Source organism: Tachypleus tridentatus, chromosome 2 (assembly GCF_004210375.1).
Source record: "Tachypleus tridentatus isolate NWPU-2018 chromosome 2, ASM421037v1, whole genome shotgun sequence".
Taxonomy (NCBI): domain Eukaryota; kingdom Metazoa; phylum Arthropoda; class Merostomata; order Xiphosura; family Limulidae; genus Tachypleus; species Tachypleus tridentatus.
In genome coordinates this window covers 21,352,043-21,374,745 of record NC_134826.1, presented here as the reverse complement: position 1 = coordinate 21,374,745, position 22,703 = coordinate 21,352,043, and the positions used below count along the sequence as shown (strand labels likewise).

Here is a 22,703-nt window from a genome sequence, read left to right as displayed (position 1 = left end):
ACGTATTAGGGGTATTTCCACATCATTTGAAGGTAAATATGGCAGCATACGTTATTGGTTAAAGGCAGAGGTAGAGAAGCCTTGGACATTCAATCATAAAACTAAAAAGGCCTTTACAGTGATTAGTCCTATTGACATAAATAGGACTGAATATATGGTAAGTTATCCATCAGTGACAGTGTAATATACCATATAAATTTGTAGTAATAAGTGGTTCACTTCATAGTATTTTATAAAAGTAACTTAAAGCTGTTTTTATAAACAGTCATACAATAACATAAACAATTTGAATAAGTTGATTATATTTTTAACATGTATGTTTCTTACATATCTATTATTTTGCTTTCATTTAGCTTCATTTTGAAGTTGAAAGAGCTTTAACTTGTAGTTTAATACTTCAATATACACTTGTATTAACATTTTTTAAAATGTTATAATTTATAGGTATTTTCGTCCACTATGTATAATATTTGCATTACCCAACTTTCATTGTGAGTTATTAAAGTGAATAGTTGTTATGTTTCAACCATCAATGTTAATTAAGTGTCCTCAGTACCAGTTCTAACAAATTAATTTAGAAGATGGGTTAGCAGAAGGTAAACAACAAAGTTTGTTTTTTGGATGTAGGTAAAAAAATCAAAACTTCAAAACAAAACAAAAAACATATTAAACCAAAATTAGTAGGAATCGGTTGTAATTGATAAATAAGGAATAATATTTATTAATATGATTTGAAATTTTTTTCTGTTTTGCTATTTATCTCAAACATGAAATATTGGTCATCATTTCATGTAATCTAAAATATAGATATTTTAAGACCACTTAAGGTGTGGTGCTGAATGTGAGTGAAGTTCCAAAATATGAACTCACTTTTCATGTCTGTTTGGCATGTTGTATATTACATCAAAGCACTAATTCAGTTTATTGGATTGTGAATGTGAAGTAACAACTTCTAACGTCATTTCAGTGTTAAATAATCGTAAAAATATATTTTGTAATGTTCTATATTGCTTATACTGTATTTGATTTCTTGTAAATAATACAATAAAACCTCTGACCCAAAGAGAGAGAGTTTGTTAGGAAACAGTTTCAAAACTCAAGATTGCAGAAACAAAATCTGTGCTCTTACATTTGATTTTTTTTCCAGCCAAAGTGTTGAGGTATTTTTTTATATTGGTTTTATTTAATAGATGTGAATAAATTTGGAATAGGGGTAGATGTAGTTCCTCTGAGGTGCTGTCACAGAGATTCATTTTAACCATGTTTTGAACAAATAGTAAGAGTGGAAATAATTGATGTTTTTTATGCATAAAGTTTCTGTTTTAACAGTCAAAACTTTTAGACAGGGGTCTAAATTATGAATTTTCAATAATTCTTAAGAGTATGCATTTCCATTGAAACCATTTTAATTTGCAAAATATCCAGCATGTTGCATAAAAAATTATTTTAACAACACAACAAACATGTTTTTCTGCAAGAAATTTGTAGTTATACGAGTCTAAATCCCTTGCATTATAGAAAATTACTTTTTATTATTACTGTTGTCTGAGGTAACCATTTTAAATGTTAATTTCAATAAAAAAAAATTAATTAAGCATTCTTTATGTTAGACCAGTCAGTATCGGAGAACATTAGAAAATGTTCAGTCAGATGCCAAAACAAATGTTCACTTATTGACTACCTTTAGCTGGGTTAGCTTGTTGGTGTATTAAGTAAGCTGTACTAATTATTGCTTTGATTTTTATTACTGATCTGTGTAGGTGGCATTTTGATCAACCAACTGATAATCAATTGACTGTGTGTTATACAGCTGGAGATTGTGTACAAACTAAATTTGTAAAGAAAAGATACATGTTAAAAATACACTAGTTATGAATTTATCTTTAATGTGTTGGTCCCCACACAACCTATTTGTGGGTGGTGATAGTTTTCCATTAAGACCCACACAACCCACAGGGGAGTTATGCTCTATTTTCTATTTAAAGAGCCACATATTAATTGGGACACAACAGTTGCATATACACTCTTCCCAAATAAAGTAATTGTAAAATGACCAGTGGGACCCTGAAAAATATCATATAATAGGCTTGGGAGCCAACGTGTTAACTTCACTATATTAAAATATTAATATTGGTTACCAAAATGGAAGGTAGATATGACAGTTTTCCTGTTGAGTGAAGTTTAAAACCTATTCTACGTTTCTGTTTTCTAATGTAAACTTAGAACTTAAAACAAATTGGTACGTTACATTGATAATTGTATTTGTCATAATTACCACATGTAAAATATTCATCATGATCTTGGTGTGATAGTGGGTTAAGTTGTATTGTTCATGGATTAATTTGAATTTGTTGTAAAATGTTTACATTAGAAACTTTGTAAATCTATGAAAAATATTGTATGTATGATCAGTCTGAGTTTTCTTTTTTTTCCAATCTTATAGAAAGCATTGGTTGTCTGTACGTTATAGAATAGATACCTTACAGTGATAAACACATTACAATTTCTTGTACAGATGGCAGTTGAGAACAGCATAGAAAAAACTTTATGTTGTTGGTGTTGTACTTCAGGGCCCATATCTCTGTATGCACACACAGACAGAAAAGGTTATTGTCCAGGTAAACAGCGGCTTTAATTACATTAAGGTTTTTTATTTTTAAAAACAAATTATTGGTAGTTTTCTGAAAGATATTTACTTAATAATTAAAATGGTGTTAATATTCTGAATGACGATAAACTCAGAAATAATGTTTTGACCTTGATATTTAATACTAATAACATTAGCACAAACTGTATAATGTTATCATTTTCACTGTTTAATATTTCTTCTTGAATGTGATTTAATATATTTTATAAATATCCAGTATTCTCTGACTATAATTGCCATTGTTTATTCTTGGATGTGATTGTTATTCCTTCTAAGTACCTGTGATAGTCTTTCACTGCCGTTGTTTCTTTCTTTCTTAGCTGCTGTTAATATCCTTTGTGATTATTTGTGACATTCTTTGACTGTCATGACTTGGATGTGGCTAATGTCTTTTCTAAGTACTTATCATATTTTCTGACTGTCATTATTTATTGTTTCTTTGTAAGGGGAATCTATAGCTATCACTGCTGACTTTGAAAATCTTTCCTCGAGAACCATCATTCCTCACGCAACCCTTCACCAAACTCAGACATTCATAGCTGGCGGGAAGTCTCGCTCTCGCATATCAAAGTTTACTATTGTGACAGGACTAGCTATTCAGCCAGGAAGAACAGCAAACTGGGATGCCCAACTGCTGAAAATTCCAGCTGTCTCACCCTCTATCATCAACAGCTGCCTCATAAGAGTAGATTATGCTGTCAGGGTAAGTATTCTTATTTTATTGTATTGTACAAGAAATCAATTTCAGTGCCTGATTTCTTTAGTCATGACTTATTAGCTGCAAAGTAAACTTTTTAGTTGTGGTATTCACCTGAACATAATAGTATTTTGTTGATGAAAAATGAATAATTTATTAATTTTGTAACAAACTACTTTAGATTAAAATATCTTAATTATATTAATTAGAGCTGTGTGCTTTCTTTGAAGAACTGAACTTTTTAAGGGCAAGTTATGACATACTAATCTTGTAATCTTGAGTGTTTCATTTACAGTAATTTTTCACTGTTAAAAGTTAGTATCTAGATATTAAGAAAACTCACAGTTGAAAAGTCTTTCAAACCAAATGACTTCACAGTGTAGGCCTTTGTTAAGAATTAAAAGGTACTGGTAGATATTTGGAAATAATTTGTATATTTAATCCAAAGAAAATTTTGTATTTCTGAGTTGAGATGCTGTTAGCTGTTTTCATCTTGTGCTGTTATAATTGCAGTGTATATATACTGGTCAGGGATTTTTATTTTATCTGTTTTATTTTATTTCTTATCAGTTCATTGATACATAATAGCTTCCATGTTTTCTTGCTAAGCCATCATTGTAGGTGTATTTCTTTCCACACCAAATCATTTTCTTGTTTTATTTCTTTTGCATGCGTAAGAAGTGAAGCCTAATTCTCTATACTTTTCTCTCTATGTTTGGAGCAGATATTTTTACTGTTTATGTCAATTCATTGTAATGTTTCAAATTCCCAACTATGTATCTTATTTACTTTTACTTTGTACCAGATCACTGAAATATTGTTGTTAGCTCTTAACCCGTGTCAGAGCATTTTGTTTAAACTTTGTTTCTACTTGTAGCTAACTCTACAGATACCAGGTGCATACAACTTATCAGTTGACTTACCTGTAGTAATTGGAACAGTTCCCTTACGTACTCGACCATCAAACTACAGGACACTTTCTTCCAATGTAGAGGACCTTTCTAGACTTAATGAATCAAGGTTGGAATTTTACCCACCAGCTCCACCTTATAGTGAGCTGGATCTCTCGTCACTTCCTGATGAACGTAAGCTAATGGATATATATCATACGTGTATATTTTCTGTAGAATGTTTCTACTTACTGAATGAAAGCTAAAAAAACACACATGGATTATAATTGCAGACAGTAATTAAGTGATAAGGGATTCAAAAAGTTGTTGAATTAAGTTGCTAAAAGTTCTCCACTGGGACAGTAGTAAGTTTTCGGATTTACAACACTAAAATCAATGGGGTTACAAAGTTACTCATTTTACTGAATGCATGAGAAATATCTTTTGAGTAATTTTAATTGCAGAAAGAGCTGAAAACCACCAATAGACAAGTAAGAAAAAGCCAGTGTAAATTAATTGTTCAAATAAATAAGAATATATATTAGGTAATTTTATGTTGTCAAATTGCGCTTGACAACTATAATAAGAAGGAATTGAGATTCCGTATTTTTTTATTTATAGATGTAATTACTTGTTATCAGTAGGCATTGCATTACATCATATGGTTTTTCCATGTGTATAGAATATGTAAATTTGTTTTAAATTTGAGAATTTGTAAAACTAAGCTTTTATAAGCCAGTTCAATTGTAGTAAAATTTGGAGCTCAGGATTGTGTTCATACATATAATAAGTATTTTTTAAAAAGTCATATGTATCATTAGAAATTAAAATTCGTAATATTATTTCTTAATATTGTGAACCATCTGTAGTGGTCATTGATAATATAAAGTGTAAGTAAAAGAAACAAAAGGTCAGGTGCTCACTCTTTGTGAACCCTAACTGGCTTGGCATTAGTGTTATTGTTTTTCTGCAAATTTTAAAAGATATATTATTGAAATACATTTATTTTCAGTTTATTTAGTTTCATACTATGGTCATTTTTGTCAGCAATTACACAGCTATTAAAACATTTGTAAACGATTTTTAGTAGCCGGTAAAGTTTATTTGCTTAGTTTGTGAAATGGCAGTTATGTATGATATTACTTTGAAACTTACAAACTTACAGTTATGTATGATATTACTTTGAAACTTACAAAGTTATGCAACATTCTTAGAGAAAAATACAGTTTTTATTTTTCTGTAACAATTTTCAGAAAACTAAAGAAAATTTACGGATATTGTTTATACAAGTTATAGTGCCAATATTTTCATTCTCACACTGGAAAACGTGTAATTCAGTTAAGACCTGAGATTTACTTGACTGATTAAATCCACCTCTCTACGAAAATATTGAGTTTTTTTTTTTTTAACTTCCTATTCTTTAGCTCCACCCACTTATGCTGAGTGTGTAGAAGGATCAGTTGACATAACAGATGATGACGACGATGGGGACATTATTGGAGATACCCGTTTCACACCAATGTATGCTTATGTCCATGACTACCAGTACCAGCCTCCTCCAGCATATTCTGAGGTAAATATGTGACCTTAACAAATATTTAGAATAGCAAGCTGTGTGGATGACTGAGGAAGTACTGTTTTACTTATATACTTGTACTTGCATAATATGCAAAGCATACTTATTGCTTAAATCATGAAGTTCTGTTTCTATAAAGTACATTTTTACAAGACAGTCTAATGACTTGAGTATATTTTGCTACATGCTAGGATACTGGATGTGGTTGTTAAAACATTTCAAGTTTTCCGAACAACATTTCTGACTACTTGTTTCTTGGAACAGTTATTTAGTTCATGCTGGTGGTTCTGATGGCCAAAACATAAATAGTTTATGTGCATTGATTATAAAAATGTTAGGCTTTATGAACTATGTTTGTCAGTGATAACTTTGTAAAAAAGTAGTTTGTATAATTCCTACCATTGTGTTTATGACAAATACAATATATAATGGATTCACACTTGCATTTATAACAACTACAGTATATAATGGATCCACACGTGTTTATGACAAATACAAGATATAATGGATTCACATTTGAGTTTATGACAACTACAGTATATAATAGATGCACACATGTTTATGACAAATACAAGATATAATGGATTCACATTTGAGTTTATGACAACTACAGTATATAATGGATCCACACGTGTTTGACAAATACGAGATATAATGGATCCACATCTGTGGTTACGGCAAATGCAACATGTAATGGATCCGCATCTGTGGTTACGGCAAATGCAACATGTAATGGATCCGCATCTGTGGTTACGGCAAGTGCAACATGTAATGGATCCGCATCTGTGGTTACGGCAAATGGATCCGCATCTGTGGTTACATGTGTAATGGATCCGATCCACAACATGTAATGGATCCGCATCTGTGGTTACGGCAAGTGCAACATGTAATGGATTCACACTTGTTCTGACATATAAAACACATAGTGTTTCGATACTTGTGTCCTGTGTTTATGACAGGTAATAATATATATAGGTGCTTCAGTATTGAAGCATACTATGCTGGTTTGATAATAGGCAGGCAGACAATTATTGATAAGCATAAGGAAGATTATTTGTGATAATGGAACAAATATAGCATGGTTCACCATCAGTAAAATTCTCTTTTATTCAATCGTCCTTTGTCTACCTATTGTTAAGAAAAGTACACATGTTATATACCAGAGTAATGTCAGTTTCTTAGTACATTGGTGATTATCTGAAATGTCTTATGTTATTTTGAAACACTTAAGTTCATTGCTTTTATTAATAGGTAAAGCTGAATTATTTGTATGTTCTGCTTAGCTAGGTGAGTGTATTAGAAGTTAGTCTGTTTTATACAGTGAACGTAACTTTTCAAACTATAGTTGTTTGATTTTCTGTATAGGTGGACCCTCATCCAACTCCAGGGGGAGGACAAGGCTGAATACGGTGTTGGCACACTGTGGGTGATTTGGACCATCTGGATTGTAAACTTGTCATTAGGCAGTACTGTGTTAATAAAAACCTTGTGTTTTATTTAAATCAAGCATTGTGACTCTGTGTTTCATGGAATGAGGTTGGGTGGCCTAATGAATGACAAGGTATTATCAGTCTTTGTATCCCATTTAAGGCCAGTCCTCTATTCCATCTAGATGCTCTGAAAAGTCTTAATTAGACAGCGAGAGTGAAATACTGACCTGAAGTAAAACAAACAAAAAAGGTAAAGTGTAGACTAAACTGAGTGTAGTAGGTTGTGTACCTGAAATGTGGTAAGTAAGCAGTGTCATGAAATCAAGGGAGTCTACATGTTTCTGGAAACTGTCACATCAGGTTAATAAAACTATGTCGAAACATGAACGTATCAGATGTATTTAGAATACTTTCAGTATACATATAGTTTAAATTGGTGTTTAGACTGAAAACTCCAGAAGAAAGTGGACAATGTAAGATCTGTCCATGTGTTTATTTATTTATACAGTTTTCTTTTGTCTAACTCTTATCTTACTTCAAATAATTTAAATGATGTACTACTCATTTCACTGTTTTCTGATTGGTGTATATGTTCTGTTAGTATGTGATAGCCAGCAGTACTAGTAACTCCACAAATTTCATAAATCTGTCATTGTTTTATCCTTTATCCTTGTCAAGAGCAGGACACTTTAACAACAGAATTGTTTTTTAAACTGCTTCTGTTTTACCATATAAAATATTCAATGTTCACAATATTATAATAAAACTAATATTTTCATCAGTCACAACAACACACATTTTAACACTAAAGTATTTAAGAATGTGATGTTGTTTCTCCTTAAGCTGTGTAATGGTCAAACAAAGTGAAAATTTTGGTTCAGCTTTAGTTTTTAGTCATAAAACTAGAGAAAACAGCAATATTTTCTAGTCGTGCAATATTTGGGCTTATTTAAGCAGTCAGTTTATAATGTGTATTTTAAAAATTACAGGGTATATATTTTCTGACTAAAAAATTCAAAATTAATGTTGCATGTATTTCTTGAATAAGTTTATTATAAAATTAACTCCTATATTTCCTTAATGTTACTTGTCATAGCTAATTTCATGCTATTACTATACTACAACTATGCACTTTAATGTTGCTTCTTATAATTACAGAACAGAGTGGCAAATCCATACCTTAAATTTAATAGCATACATCCATAAGATTGGAAATATCTTCTGTTTCTGAATTTTCGTCATAACATTTCTTACAATTACAGTAACAATTCTTCATTCCACTAGTATTGGACCATCAAATTATTGTGCCAGTTTGGAGATCAGCCATTCACCAAAAATGCTTTTGAAATTTGTGCATGAAATTTCACTTTTCTATGTGTACGTTTTCTTCTTTTTGAATTTGAAGATGTGGAAATAATTTATTTAATCTTTTAATTATTTTTTTTGCGAGTTGCATCACAAGGATGGTAATGTGAATTTTATCATTACTGTTACACCAGCTATAGTAATTTTTTTTTCTGTTGGTGTAATTATTTGTTGTAAAATTAAGTTATGAATCCCAATAGAAAAGTGTAGTTATTATTCTATTTGAAAAGCCAAAATTAATTTTCTGTTGTTTTTAGAAAAACAAAACAAGAATGTTTCCTACATAATACATCAATAGTTAGTAATCATTATATCATGGTGACAAAGCTTCAGGTTGTAATCTCTGTATCCTGTGTTATTTTGAAACAGTCAGTCATAACTTGATGAGGTTGGGAAACATTGGGTTATATTCCCTGATAATCAGTATCTTGTGTTATTTTGGAATAGTTGGTCATATTGTGGCGATTGGAGAATAAGTTGAAAATTTGAGATAGTTTTGTTTTAAAAAAAATAGATTAATGTAATAAAATTAATTATGATGAATATTGAATCTGTAAATCATTCATATAAAATAGATAAGTTTGAGTTTAGATTTTCTACAGTGTAATTTAATCTTATGAAATGTTTTACTGTAATTGCTTATTAAATAATTACGGTTCAAATAAAATAAGTTATTTATTTAAAGGAACTGCTTAAAGTTATTTTTGGTAATTATTTTTTCCATTCCATTACCAATCAAGTAGCTGTTGGTGAAACTGCATTTAAATTTAAACTTGGTCACTTTATGATAAAGCTATTTGCACTAGTAGTGTCACATAGAGTTTTTCTGCATGCAGAAAGTTAAGAAAATCCTGGACTATATAAGGACCACATAGAAAAAAAAATGTTTTTTGTAAGTAATGCATATACTTAAATGTGGAAAAAATATTACATTGTAGCTTTTCTTGAATATGGCTTAGCATTAATGAAAATGGTTATCTCATGTTTGAGATTTTTTAGTTTACTCTTGCACATTTTTGTAGTTTTTAAATTTAGGAGGTATAGAAAGGATATTGTGCTAAATAGAATCTAATGCCTTTATTTATAATTCAGAACAATAAAAGGTGAGTTCCATTTGAATTATTACCTTTGGAGAGTTGATTTCTCGTGGTAAGAATCAGCAATTATAGACACAAAATCTTTACTGCTAAAACAACTAATGGCCACCAAAGCAACCTGGTTGTGGTGCTGGGAATTATAAACTGGGAGATAGATCATTAGGTATTAACTGCCAGAGAAAGTTTTGGCAACAATAATTTAAAAAGAATACTTGTATGCAAAAACTGTCTAAATAAAGTTAGGAGTAGCTTAACAAAAAAACAAAACAAAGAAAATTTGATGAATGAGGTCACATTACGTATTTATGAAGAAGTTACATAGCTATATTGCCAAATTTAATTTATTATTTGTAATTAAAATGCACCTATTATGTTGGTGACAATGTACTCGTAATTGTGCACTGTAAGAACTTAGTAGTAAAAACTATAAATAGTGTAAACTATGTACGTGCAACCAAACATTCTAACAGCACAAGCTTTGAATACATTAAAATCTGTATTTTCCAGGAGTTGGATCAAGTTTTATTTTATTGAAAAAAAAAAAAAGAAAGAAAAATCGAACAATTCTTGTTATTGGAGAAATGTACTAAAATTGTGTTATGAATTTTAGTTTGCTTGTAATAATTTTATTATATAAACTACAAAAAAGGTGAAGAAATAAAAGTATTTATTGTATTTTATTGTAACTTTACTATCATATACATTTTATTGTACAACTGTACTAAACATCTACTGGACATTCGTGAATTAAAAGCTCTATTTTGAAATTAAGAAGAATATAACATCACCTTAAAGTTCTGTTACAAAAGGTGTAACAAGGATGTGTGTGTACACTGTTTTAATGTATGTTTTGTGAACTTAGTATACTGTTTTGACTTCTGCGTAACTTATTTTTATGCCACGTTGTTTTATAGCATTATTTTCTTACTAAAGTTAATAACTTCATTGAGATGTTAGAAAATCGAAGTGTACAAAAATTGTGATATTACTGCTGTAAGAAAATATTCTCAGGTTAAATGAATAACTAGAAATTCAAAAACGTTTGCATTGCTCTTACGGAGGAATAAATCTAGCAATATGTAATATGTAAGTCTTTCATTATGAATGTATGTGTGAGAAGATGTTTTTCCAATAAAGTCAGAGCGTTGAAAGATCAAGTTTGTTACTTCCTTCCAGTACACATTTGATATGTATTGTAACTTGAACAAAACTTGTTAGAATTGGTCATTTTGAAAGTTGGAGAAGTAAAATCTAAAAAGAAATCTGATACTCAGTGGAAATGTTTATGTGGTTAGTTAAGAACTTCATTAATATTTGTAGCTTCTTATGCATATTAATAAAGTTTTCCCACATAATTAACCAGAAAGACTGTAGAATATTACATCCACTATGCCTTAGTAGATACAGTTGTCAATAAATGTCTTTTGTGATTAAAATTACTTGCAACATCAGTCATTAAGTCAAAATTTTCATTTAAAGTAATATTCCAAAATTTCTTCATATATTAATAGAATACACCTTAATTTATCCAAGTTTATATATGTAAAAACTGCTCGTTTGGGTTGAGAGAATTTCTTACGTAGAGGAGCGAACAACATTTTGACCTTCTTTGGTCATCGTCAAGTTCACAAAGAAACTGTGTTTTGTGAACCTGACGACGACCAAAGAAATTCAAAACGTTGTTCACTCCACTACATTAAAACTTTTCTTCCAAATGAGCCGTTTTTACATATACATTTTTCTCTACAAGTGGGTTTTCTCGACATCACTGATTATTATCCAAGTTTACTTTCTGCTGTGAAAGGTTTCCTTATGTTACAATTTCTTGACTTACATTAGCATGCTTTAAGATTTTTTTCACCAAAATGTTCTTTATATTTGTAACTTTTGTGTTTTCCAATTAAAAGAAATGCTGATTTTGTCAAAACTATACTGCTATTGATATTTTCTTGTATTATTACAACAGTTTACAGTTGCTTGCTGGGTTTTAAATTAGAAATGAATAAAATTAAAACGTGAGTGGTGCCTGTATATAAAAGAAACTTACACATGTAAAAGCATGGTTACATCATTCCATTTTAATTATTACTGACCAATCTATGTCAGTAAATGCAATATTATGCAATACATTAATTGTTTATAGGTGATTAAAATCGGCACTTAAAACGAATTTAATATCAACCAAAACCAACACAAAGTAATAGAAATTCAAAAACTGTTTTGCTACTATTCCTTACTGTCATCCATGAGTTGTAAAGGATAAAGCCTGTTGTCATAATACCCAAAGGTGTTGGGGATATTCCATCTATAAGATAAGGTCAGCTACTTGAAAATGGTTTCTCTGCCCCAGTAAACTTAGCTTGTCTCAGTAGAAAAGTGGATGAAGGTTTTGTTCTCTGATGAGAAAAAATTTAACCTGGATGGCCCAGATGGCTTCCAACGTTACTGGGACAGTAAGGATATCCCACCAGAGACATTTTCTACACAACACATTGGAGAAGGTTCCATCATGATCTGGGGTGCTTTCTCCTTCCATGGAACAATGGAGTTTCAGGTTATACAGGGGAATCAAACAACAGCTGGTTATATTGTGTACACATGACTGGATCTTTCAGTAGGACAATGCTGCAATCCACAATGCCTGCAGGACAAAGGACTTTTTCATGGCAAATAACGTGATTCTTTTGGACCATCCAGCGTGTTTGCCCAAACCGAACCCCATTGAAAATGTTTGGGGGTGGATGGCAAGGGAAGTCTATAAAAATGGATGTCAATTCCAAACAGTGAATGATCTTCGTGAAGCCATTTTCACTACTTGTAACAACATTCCAGCCAGCCTTCTGCAAATGCTTATATCGACCATGCTAAAGCGAATGTTTGAAGTTATTCACAATGACATCCATGCAACGCATTACTGAGACCTCACGTTGGGCATTTCTTACCCTGTTTAGGACTTCTTTTTAATATGGTCTTAAACTTTTGGCCAGCTAGTATTTAGGCTAATTTCATAGTGTTCACATTTTCCCTATTAAATGCTAAAGGTTTTTTATTTTCCCTTTTCTTATTTTCATCTTTCGAAGCTCTGCTCAAATAAGTAGTTGAGTCTAGCAACTTTGTTCATTGGCCTTAAGATTTTGGGCAGTAGTGTATGACAGTAAGGAATGGTAGCAGAGATGTGTTTTTGAATTTCAATTATTTTTTGCTGTTTTTGGCTTTTACACACACACACACACACACACACACACACACACACAGTATATTATCAAGAAACCAAATTCTCTTAATTCTTTTTCAATAAACCTTAAGCTTCCCAGTGGCTCAGCAGTATGGTTGTGGACTTACAACGCTAAAAACTGGGTTTTGATACCTGTGGTCGGCAGAGCACAGATAGCCCATTGTGTAGCTTTGTGCTTAATTCAAAACAACTATAAACCTTATCCAATGAATGTGTAGAATTTCAGATAAAGTAATCACACATTAATGTACCTCAGAATGGCTGGTATGGGTAGTAACACTTACTAATAAAGCAGAGAGCAACATTTTGACCTTAGGTCATCATCAGGTTAAGAAAGAAGTTAATCATGCATTATTTCCATTTTAATTTTTTAGAAGAAACAGGCATATCATATTTGATTCATAAAACTTACTGTTTATGATGTGTTGTATAACTGATCTTTGTATAATACTACTTGCTATGCTTTTCAAAATAATTTTATTGTGGCCAAACATGATTTATAATTTAAAATATTTATGATGCAATGCACAAATTGATAATTGTCATTAAAAATGTGTTGTGGCTACACTGAGATTTTGGAAGTTCCCCCTAATGCAGTGTTTCCAAAACAGTGGGTGTGCCCCCTCCTGAGGTGGCAGTGATGGTAACCTTTTGGATGGAAGAAATAGAAGAGTTAGAGATAAAAACTGAAATATCACTTTGTTTTCAAAGTTATTTTGCTTTTTATTTTCCTTGCAAGTATTTTTTTAATTTAAAGAAAAGGTAAAGAAATGGAACATTTTGCTGTTATCACTTATAAAAATGATTTGCTGAGTTGGGGGGGGATACAATGAAACCTTTGCTGAGTTGTGGAGGTGTCACCATGTAAGTTTGGTAAACACTGCCCTGATGGTACATGTAGGCTAGTATATGATTCATAACATAGTAAGTACATACCATTAAAAATCTATTTTTGCATTTTTATGCAGGTCTGAACATATAAATAAAACCTGAAGCACTATCATTCTTCCTCCAGTTTACTGTTCTTTGCATTTTTTATCATAAAATATTCCTTTAATGTAGCTAAATTTTTTATAATTTCCTGACTTTCCTCATTTTTTTAAATTTTAAAGAATTATTACTTTTCACAGTATCCTTTCTGGGTTGTTATTACTGGTAGAATCAGTGATTCTATATAAAACCTCAACTACAAAGTTGCTCGGGTAATGTTTTTTTTTTGTTTTATCTGTTATAATAAGACTCTTACCAACAAATCAGTTAGTGTTTTTTGGCAGTTGTTTTTACAAGTGACGAGAATATAAACTCCTTACTTTAGAAATATACACTAATTTGTCTTGTACTGTGTGATACAGTTTCTTTCATAAAATATTTCATTTCACAGTTTTGTATGAAATGCTGAAAATACAGTGGATTGACAATAATATATTTTACACATTTTGTGCAAACTCTATATTCAATTTGTGTTTTTTTATCAACAGTTCAAAAATAAAACATTTCACTTATGGTAAAAGTAGGACAAAGTAAAGGTTGATTTAAAACACAACGGATTCTTTGGCAATTTTATTGTAGACCGTTGAAAAGAAGTTAATACATTCTTTTTAATAACATTACAGTAAAAAGCATGGACTATAATATTACATTGGTGGCTTTAGGAAACATATATAACATTAAGTTTGAGAAATGATAAATTAAGATAAGAGAACAGACAGAGTTTGTTCCACAAACAGCAAAGTTTTATCACCCAGTTTTGTTTAAATATGCTTTAATAAAATGTTTATGCAAATTACAAAAACAGTTAATAAATGAACAGAATATGGTCAAACAATCACTATATATTTTCAGAATGGTGAACAAATAAAGCTCCTTCTTTCTTGTTAAGTTCTTCACAAGACTGTTGGACATTTTGTATCAAGGAAGGAGAGCCAAAAGTGACCACACCAAATTTTCCCACCTGAGAGAGAAGAACCAACTGGTTATTAATAGCTCAGTGCTGTAAAAACATATGTGATTCCTTCTGAAAGAATACATTAAAACAACATCTGACATTTTCTAGTATAAACTAAAGATATATGAATGTAGTATCCAGATTAATTAACGTTGCATTAACATCAATAATATACAAGTACAGCCACAATAAAATGTCATTAATATTAAAAGTGAATGATCTACTACGAACATGAAAATTGTTTTTCTTATCTTTAAATGACTGATACCATTTTAAATTAAATATGAATACTGAAAGTAAGATATTTCTATGTGACAAATTCTGTTTTTTTCCCACTTACTCCAGGATGTTCTACTTGCAGAGAGGCTAAAAGTAGGCGGAAATCTGGACGGCCAAAATGTGTTGGTGTACGCAAACCTGTAAGGAGGTTCCGTCCTGATAGTTTCTGAAAGTACTGCTCACAAACATACTGAGATAAAAAACAAAGTTGACGAGTTATATTAAGCATTCACAGCTTTCGTTACATGTAAAACAAGCAATTTAAATGTAAAAGAAAGAAGCTTTACTGTTTACCCAATGATTCATAATGTCACAATTTCTTAATGACATTTTGTGGAATCTTTCTTTTGTGGAATTTCAAGGCACATGTGGTCAACGTTTAACTAAATTAACCACAGTAATATGAGGAACAACTGAATAGTAAAGCTTCATAAGAAACAATGTGACCATAAACTGAAAGGCTATGTAACATAATTGCAATATAATTATTTATCCCATTGTTGATGTCTTTAGTAAAGAATCTTTCAATATGTAGTTGATCATTGGAATCTCCTTAGGCTGATGTGGAACTAGGGCAGTGACTTTTTATCCATGTTAATGGGTAACTAGGCAGTTAATGTATTCTGTCAGAATGATTGAAGTGACCCAAAGCTTATCTTATACACATTAGCTTTCAATGTGCCCTAATAATATCAAAAATAATCCTACATAGTGTCCATAATCAGTAATACAGGTAACTAACTCAGAACCTGTGAATATGTCTAGACACCTCAGAATCAGATAATTTCCATCCTCCTAGATTCAATTCTTTCCTAGTTGCACCAAGTTAGCCATCACCAGCTGAATGCAAATAGTATATCAATGTAGGATCTTGCTCTTGTGTGGTTCCACTTGGCATAGGAAAAATTCCAGATTGGGTTCTTTCCAAGTTGCCTCAAGCTAAGCATCACCAGCTGAATACAAACTGTACATAAAAGTAGGATCTTGTTCTTTAATCATTCCACAAGCAGAGTGAATAACCCTGGAATGGATATTTTTCTCCTTACACCAAGCCAACTATCACCATCTGGCTGAGGTAAAAGAACACTGAAGGTCTCTACGTACCACTTCTAAAAACTAATAGTGATTTTACAGATTCGTACAAATCACTCCTGATACCAGGTGGTTAAGTTACGTGGATTTACATCTGCCCTGTTTGTGTGACAAACTTAGCAAAATTTCAAAGAAACCAAAACAATATAATGTGCAGGGATTACTTATCTAGCTGAATTTTAAAAACAGCCAAAGTGATGCACGTTATAACTGAAATTGATACCAAAATGAAGCTTGATATTGTTTGTTTGTTTTTGAATTTTGTGCAAAGCTGCATGAGGGATATATGTACAAGCAATCCCTAATTTAGCAGTGTAAGAATAGAGGTAAGGCACAACTGACTGCTAACTCGTGGGCTACTCTTTTACCAACGTATAGCAGGATTGACTGTCACATTATAACGCCCACACAGCTGAAAAGGTGATCATGTTTGGTGTGATGGGGATTCGAACCTGTAATCCTCAGAATACTAGTTGAGTGCCTTAACCACTTGGCCATGCCAAGTTGTGTGATGTTGTTTTGAATTAAGCACAAAGCTCCACAATGAGTTATCTGTGCAATCCCCCTATGGGTATTGAAACACTGTTTCTAGAATTATAAATCTGCAGACATACCAATATGCCAACTGTTAAATGTTAATGAATTCCATAATTTTAAGTGAAAATGGACAGTAATTTCATCTTCAAATATTTCAACAATTTAAATTAACATTGATCAAATTCAATGTCTGATGACTGCAGTCTCAACTTACATGGGTGGTCCAGTCTAACAAATCATGTACATAATATGAATAAACATTATTAGTGCTTTACTGTATTAGAATAGTAACTAAATCAAATGTTACTATCCTACCCTTTGGTGTGGATGCCTGGATTTGGTGAGGGGACCTCCCAGAGAAAGTTCTGTCTTTTCAATTTATCTCCTCAGGGATCCAAACATCCACCCATGGAACCACATATGTTTCTACAGTACTGAGCTGTTAATAACCAGTTGGTTCTTCTCTCTTAGGTGGGAAAATTTGGTGTGGTCACTTTTGGCTCTCCTTCCTTGATACAAAATGTCCAACAGTCTTGTGAAGAACTTAACAAGAAAGAAGGAGCTTTGTTTGTTCACCATTCTGAAAATATATAGTGATTGTTTGACCATATTCTGTTCATTTATTAACTGCTTGCTGTGCATGGGAGGAGGAGAGGAGTCTGGTGGTTGAGTGATTCAACCCCAACATGCCACTTTAGCTTTCAGTTCCTGGAATAGGGAAAAACAATGAGGTCATAAATTAAAAGGTTCTCTATTCAGTTCTCCTCCACTTAAATAAAAATGGCTACTTGAAACTGTGGAAATAGAGGTTTTCATTCTAATCTGGATGATATTAAGGCCTGGATTGATTCCTATCATCCTGTATTTCCTCACAAGAAATAATCTCTGAAACCTACAAACACAGTAATGTTTTGTCAGTTTTCGTTAAACTGAAACAACAGATTGGATGAGTGCATGGTGGAGTGGCACTGCTGGTTGACCAGCATGTGCTCACCTTCTCTTTGCTACTTGATACACTCTTTGAAGCCATCATCATCTGTATCTCCTTTAGTCGTACCATCACTATTTGTTCTCTCTACCCATCTCCTGGAGTGACTCATAATCAATCAGAACTTGATACTCTCACTGAACAGTTGAAATCTCCTTTTTTAATCCTGGAAGACTTTCATGGACACAAACCCCTCTGGAGTGGTGCTGTTATTGATGGGAGGGTTCATTCCATAGAGCACATAATCTTGGATTACAACCTCTCTCTCTTCAATACCAGTTCTTATGCTTACTTTCATGTACCCAGTCTTTTACAACTATTGATCTTTCTATTTGCTCTCCTTCACGTTTCTCTCATTTCTTGGAGTATTGAAGGTGATTCACTGGACAACAATCATTTACATTTCTTGTTTGGTTCCTTTTATCCATCCAATGTGAGTTCTGTTAAAAGTGCTCCACTGTGGACCATCTGATTTGACTTGAAATGTTGATCATGGAAATCCTCCTCAATAGAGAACATCTCGTTTCTGTGGTCTTTAACATTAAGAAGGCTTATGGTACGACATGGTGGTATGACATTTTGCAGAACCTCCATTCCTAGGGATTACATGGCCATTTATCTACTTTCATCCAGCTTAGGCAATTCCAAGTCTGTGTGGGTTTGACAATTTCCTGTTTTTCTCCACAGGAACTTGGAGCCCTTCTGGGCTACGCCTTGAGTGTCACACTTTTCAGTATCAAGATTAAAACTATCACCACACAACTTTCTCCTACTCTTGTAAACACAACACAATCTTTGTTGACGACTTTCACATCTCTCATTGATCATCAAACACAAAGATTATTGGGTGGCAACTTCATATTGCCCTCAACTGCCTGTTGAAGTGGACCACAGCAAATGGTTTTCATCTTACTCATGGTCTACAAGGCAAATTTCTTGGGGCTTATATTTGACCATAAACTGACTTTCATTCCTTGCATCAAGCATCTATGTGTCAAGTGTAAGAGGGAACTAAACAACCTCTGTATCCTCTCTCCACCTCTTTGGGAGTATTGATATTCTATGCTTGTGATCTATCATGCTCTCATTCACTCCAAACTGGACTATCGTTCTGCCAGGACCTTCGTCTTCAGGATGCTAGAGTCCATTCATCATCTGGGGCTTTGGAGGCTTGGCATGGCCAAACATGTTAAGGCGTGTGACTCGTAATGTGAGGGTTGCGGGTTTGCATCCCCGTTGTGCCCAAAATTCTCACCCTTTCAGCCATGGGGGCATTATAATGTGATGGTCAATCCCACTATTCGTTGGTAAAAGAGTAGCCCAAGAGTTGGTGGTGGGTGGTGATGACTAGCTGCTTTCCCTCTAGTCTTACACTGCTAAATTAGGGACAGCTAGTGCAGATAACCCTCAAGTAGCTTTGTGCAAAATTTAAAAAAAACAAACCAAACCTGGGGCTTTGGCTCTGCATAGGGGCTTTTCAAATTTCACTCCAGAGTTTGTACATCAAGTCCCATGGATCTCCTCTTCACCTCCACTATTTGCAAATTTCTTTGCTGAATGCCATTAAACTTTAATCCTTACCACAGCATCCCACCTGGGGTTGTGTCTTCCTTCCTTAGTAGGCTATTCTCTTTTGGAATAGGTGGTCTGGTATTCTTCCCTTTGGCCTTTGTAACCAGATGTAGCTGGCTGAATTGGAAGTGTCACTGGATGATGTTGCTGCCTCCACTGATCAGCCCATCCTGCCATGGCTTATCACCATCCCCACCAATGACCTTTCTTTAAGTTATATGAGAAAGGTGAATACTCCCAATTGGAAGTACCTTCTTCTCTTTGCTGAACATCTTTCAAACCATTCTTTCATTCCATTCTACATAGATGGTTAGAAATCAGGTGATTTTGTGGAATCTTTCATGGATTGTTGTGATTCTATGGTTGCTCACAGGATCCTTTCTACAGTTTCTGTGTTCACTGTTATTTCTCTTGTCCTGGACCACTATTGTACTATTTACCCTGCCTCTTTTAGTTCTCTATTGGCCCTGGAACCATTTAGTGTTACTTTTAATTCTGTTTTTGTTGATATTTTGATATGATTAGTGAATTTTTCTTTATTTTCTGTTTCTATCTGGTTTTTCATGTTAGTATCAATGGGAATAAGCTAGCTGATAAAGTGGCTAAGTATGTCTATTCTGGTGCCATCACAGCTGTGACTATCCCACATATGGGTTATGGTCCTGTAATGAGGGCTTGGCTTCATGCCAGTACCCAGTCGACTCGAAGTGAACAATATCTTAACAGGGTTTTCCAGATCAAACCTGCTGTTGTTCTTTGGCTATCTCATTTCCATAAGAATCATAAGGAGGAAGTTGTTATAACTAGGCTATGCATTTGCCACAGTTTTTTAACTCATGGTTTTTCTTTTATCTCAAGTCACAACAGCCCCTGTTTTACTGTTATGCCATCAGAAATGACCATGAGTGACGGCATAATTTTTGCTGTGTCTTTTCTATGGACAACTTTCTCATGTTTTTAATGTTTTACTTGCCATTGGCCTTTTTAATTCTATTTATATCTTTTATCAGAATTTTGGACATTGTTTGATTAATTTATTTTTTACCTTTTATATAACATTTTTCCTTTTACTGGTTTTACCAGTTGTTTGGCACAGATAGCCTAGCTGCTTTGCACCAATAAATGCCAACCAATTGCTATTCTACACAGTATGTCAGTTTTAAAAATAAATATGAAGATTCACAGTTTACTGACACATGGATATGCATTTATAATATTGGACAAACTGATATTGTGAAGATATTTCAACTACAAATGTATATTTTTTCTATGAATAGTGATTTTGATCACTGTGGAGGTAGTGGGTACTTGAGAGCACTGCCAGTGAATATATTGCTGCTATATACAGATCAACCAAGAGGCATTCAGGCTTAGTATCCCCTAACGTCTCTTCTTCAGAACATCAAAACTGCTAGCTTAACTTAGGCAATTTTAACCCACACCTTAACTCCTGCTGCAAGAGTGTACAATGCTGTATGGAGTTGTGGATGGATTAGCAACATCTAAGAGAGAAATTCCACAAACCTTTTCAAGAACTTCAGATCTAAACTTTGCTCCAGACCCATAAGCAACTTTTGTGCATAAAAAGTTGCCAAAGTGTGTTTTAAAACTTAGTACTGTTCTACTAAGATGGTTATTTAAGGGTTTAGGAATGATTTCATGAGAATATGAAGTTATTAGAAGGATATTTATATTATTTTGTGATGAAATTGAAGAAAAAGAACCACCAAAATATATTTAAAGTATACAAAAATCAATACCATTAGAATGTAGAGAAATGAAATAATGGAATTGTCAAATATATGTAAAAATGGCTGGTTTGGGTTGAGAAAATTTTTTATGTAGATGAGTGAACAATGTTTCAATCTTCTTTGGTCATTGTGAGGTTCACAAAGAAAGAAAGAGGTAACTGACCACATGTTTGAAGGGGATTGTGTAACTGAGTATAGGAATGTAGAGGGTGTGCTTTGATATTTGATTATATATTTATTAATATAGGTATAAAGGTGTTCCTTTGTATTGGTTTATTTTGAGCTTGAGTTGTTGTATAAGTAAGGCTTCTTTAATTTTGCATTTGTGTATGTTTGTCTCTTTATTTAGTATTTGGGTTTTTTCAATGGTTATGTTGTGCTTGCTCCTCTACATAAAAATTTTCTCAACCCAAACCAGCCGTTTTTTAATATATATTTTTCTCTACAAGTGGGTTTTCTCATCATCACTGATTAATGAAACTGTCACATAAGAAAATAAGTATCTGTATTTATTTATATAAGCCTCATGGTTAGGGCACTCGATTTGCTATCTCTGGGTTGCAGAATTGATATTTGTCGCTGAATATCCTTCCAGATGTGAGAGTGTTATAGAGGTACAATGAATCCCGCTATTCATTGGAAAAGAGTAGCCCACGAATTGACGATAGGTGGTGTTGACTAGCTGCCACCTTCTCTCATTTCAAAACGAGTGATGACTAGTGCAGATAACTTGGGAGTAGCTTTGCTCAAAACAAAACAAAAGTGTCTACAGTCACTAAGTTCCCTTGTAAAACATTTTGGATGGGCCATGTCATGTGTCGAAAGGATACCTGAATGCTTTTATAAATACCAACATACAAAAGAGATGTAATTAATTTTAAATTCTGCACTTACCAACATCACAGTATGCATATCTGATTTTTGGTAGAACTGAGTGATGAAAACACGAATGTCTATGAGACCAGTTTTATCCTTTTCTTCAATTTCTCTTATAATATTTATCATCCATGGGTACTCTTTCTGGGACCGTGTGATCCACATAAAATATACCTATAAAAGGAAAATATGCTTATTAAATCAGGATTAAAAATTAACAATACTTATGATAAAGCTGGATTAATACCAAACAGTTATCATGTTAAAGCAATATAAAAACAAAGAAGAAATACTGAGTTATGAATGAAGAAATTATGTATCTATAACTTCAGATTAATTTAAAGTTCTGTAGTAATCTTATTCCTGCACTGTTACTACACAACTCGTTAATTGCTCGTGAAATTTCATATGACAAAACAATTACACACATCATTTAGGTTGAACATTTAAATGCTTTAGCAATGTTCAGGTAAACCTGTGCAATCAAACCTGAGTACCCAACCCCACAACAAAACACAACCAATTATTCCCCAGTTGAGATGTACAGTACGTTAATTTCAAAACTGTAAGTGTAGACACTTCATTTTAAACAATCCTCAACAGTTTTATTGTAATTAAATCTTTGAATCCAAACCCCAGACATCCAAAATTTCTCCCTCCCTCCCTTATATGGGTTATTAATTTTGAAGACTTGTAGAAGATGAATTTAGATTATTGTTTTTAATT

At 32.8% G+C, this 22,703-nt stretch overlaps 2 protein-coding genes across 12 annotated transcripts in view; one reads left to right on the top strand and one right to left on the bottom strand.

Annotated features, from left to right (window-relative positions):
* The window catches only part of LOC143239235 (arrestin domain-containing protein 3-like), a 51,556-nt gene extending 40,697 nt beyond the window's left edge, over window positions 1-10,859 (top strand). For both annotated transcript variants that reach the window (XM_076480147.1, XM_076480153.1), the window contains exons 3-8: window positions 10-157; window positions 2,516-2,618; window positions 3,094-3,350; window positions 4,222-4,429; window positions 5,659-5,807; window positions 7,176-10,859. In XM_076480147.1, the coding sequence (XP_076336262.1) occupies window positions 10-157; window positions 2,516-2,618; window positions 3,094-3,350; window positions 4,222-4,429; window positions 5,659-5,807; window positions 7,176-7,214 (904 nt within the window). In that variant the 3' untranslated portion in view covers window positions 7,215-10,859. The remainder of the gene's footprint in view (window positions 1-9; window positions 158-2,515; window positions 2,619-3,093; window positions 3,351-4,221; window positions 4,430-5,658; window positions 5,808-7,175) is intronic.
* A 3,609-nt stretch (window positions 10,860-14,468) lies between these two features.
* Window positions 14,469-22,703, bottom strand: part of LOC143239194 (dual oxidase 1-like) — a 63,634-nt gene continuing 55,399 nt past the window's right edge. For 9 of the 10 annotated variants that reach the window (XM_076480127.1, XM_076480113.1, XM_076480119.1 and 6 more), the window contains 3 exons: window positions 21,996-22,151; window positions 15,223-15,351; window positions 14,469-14,888 (listed from right to left, as the gene is read on the bottom strand). In XM_076480127.1, coding sequence (XP_076336242.1) covers window positions 14,766-14,888; window positions 15,223-15,351; window positions 21,996-22,151 — 408 coding nt within the window. In that variant the 3' untranslated portion in view covers window positions 14,469-14,765. The remainder of the gene's footprint in view (window positions 14,889-15,222; window positions 15,352-21,995; window positions 22,152-22,703) is intronic. The other variant, XR_013021053.1, reaches the window with a different exon arrangement.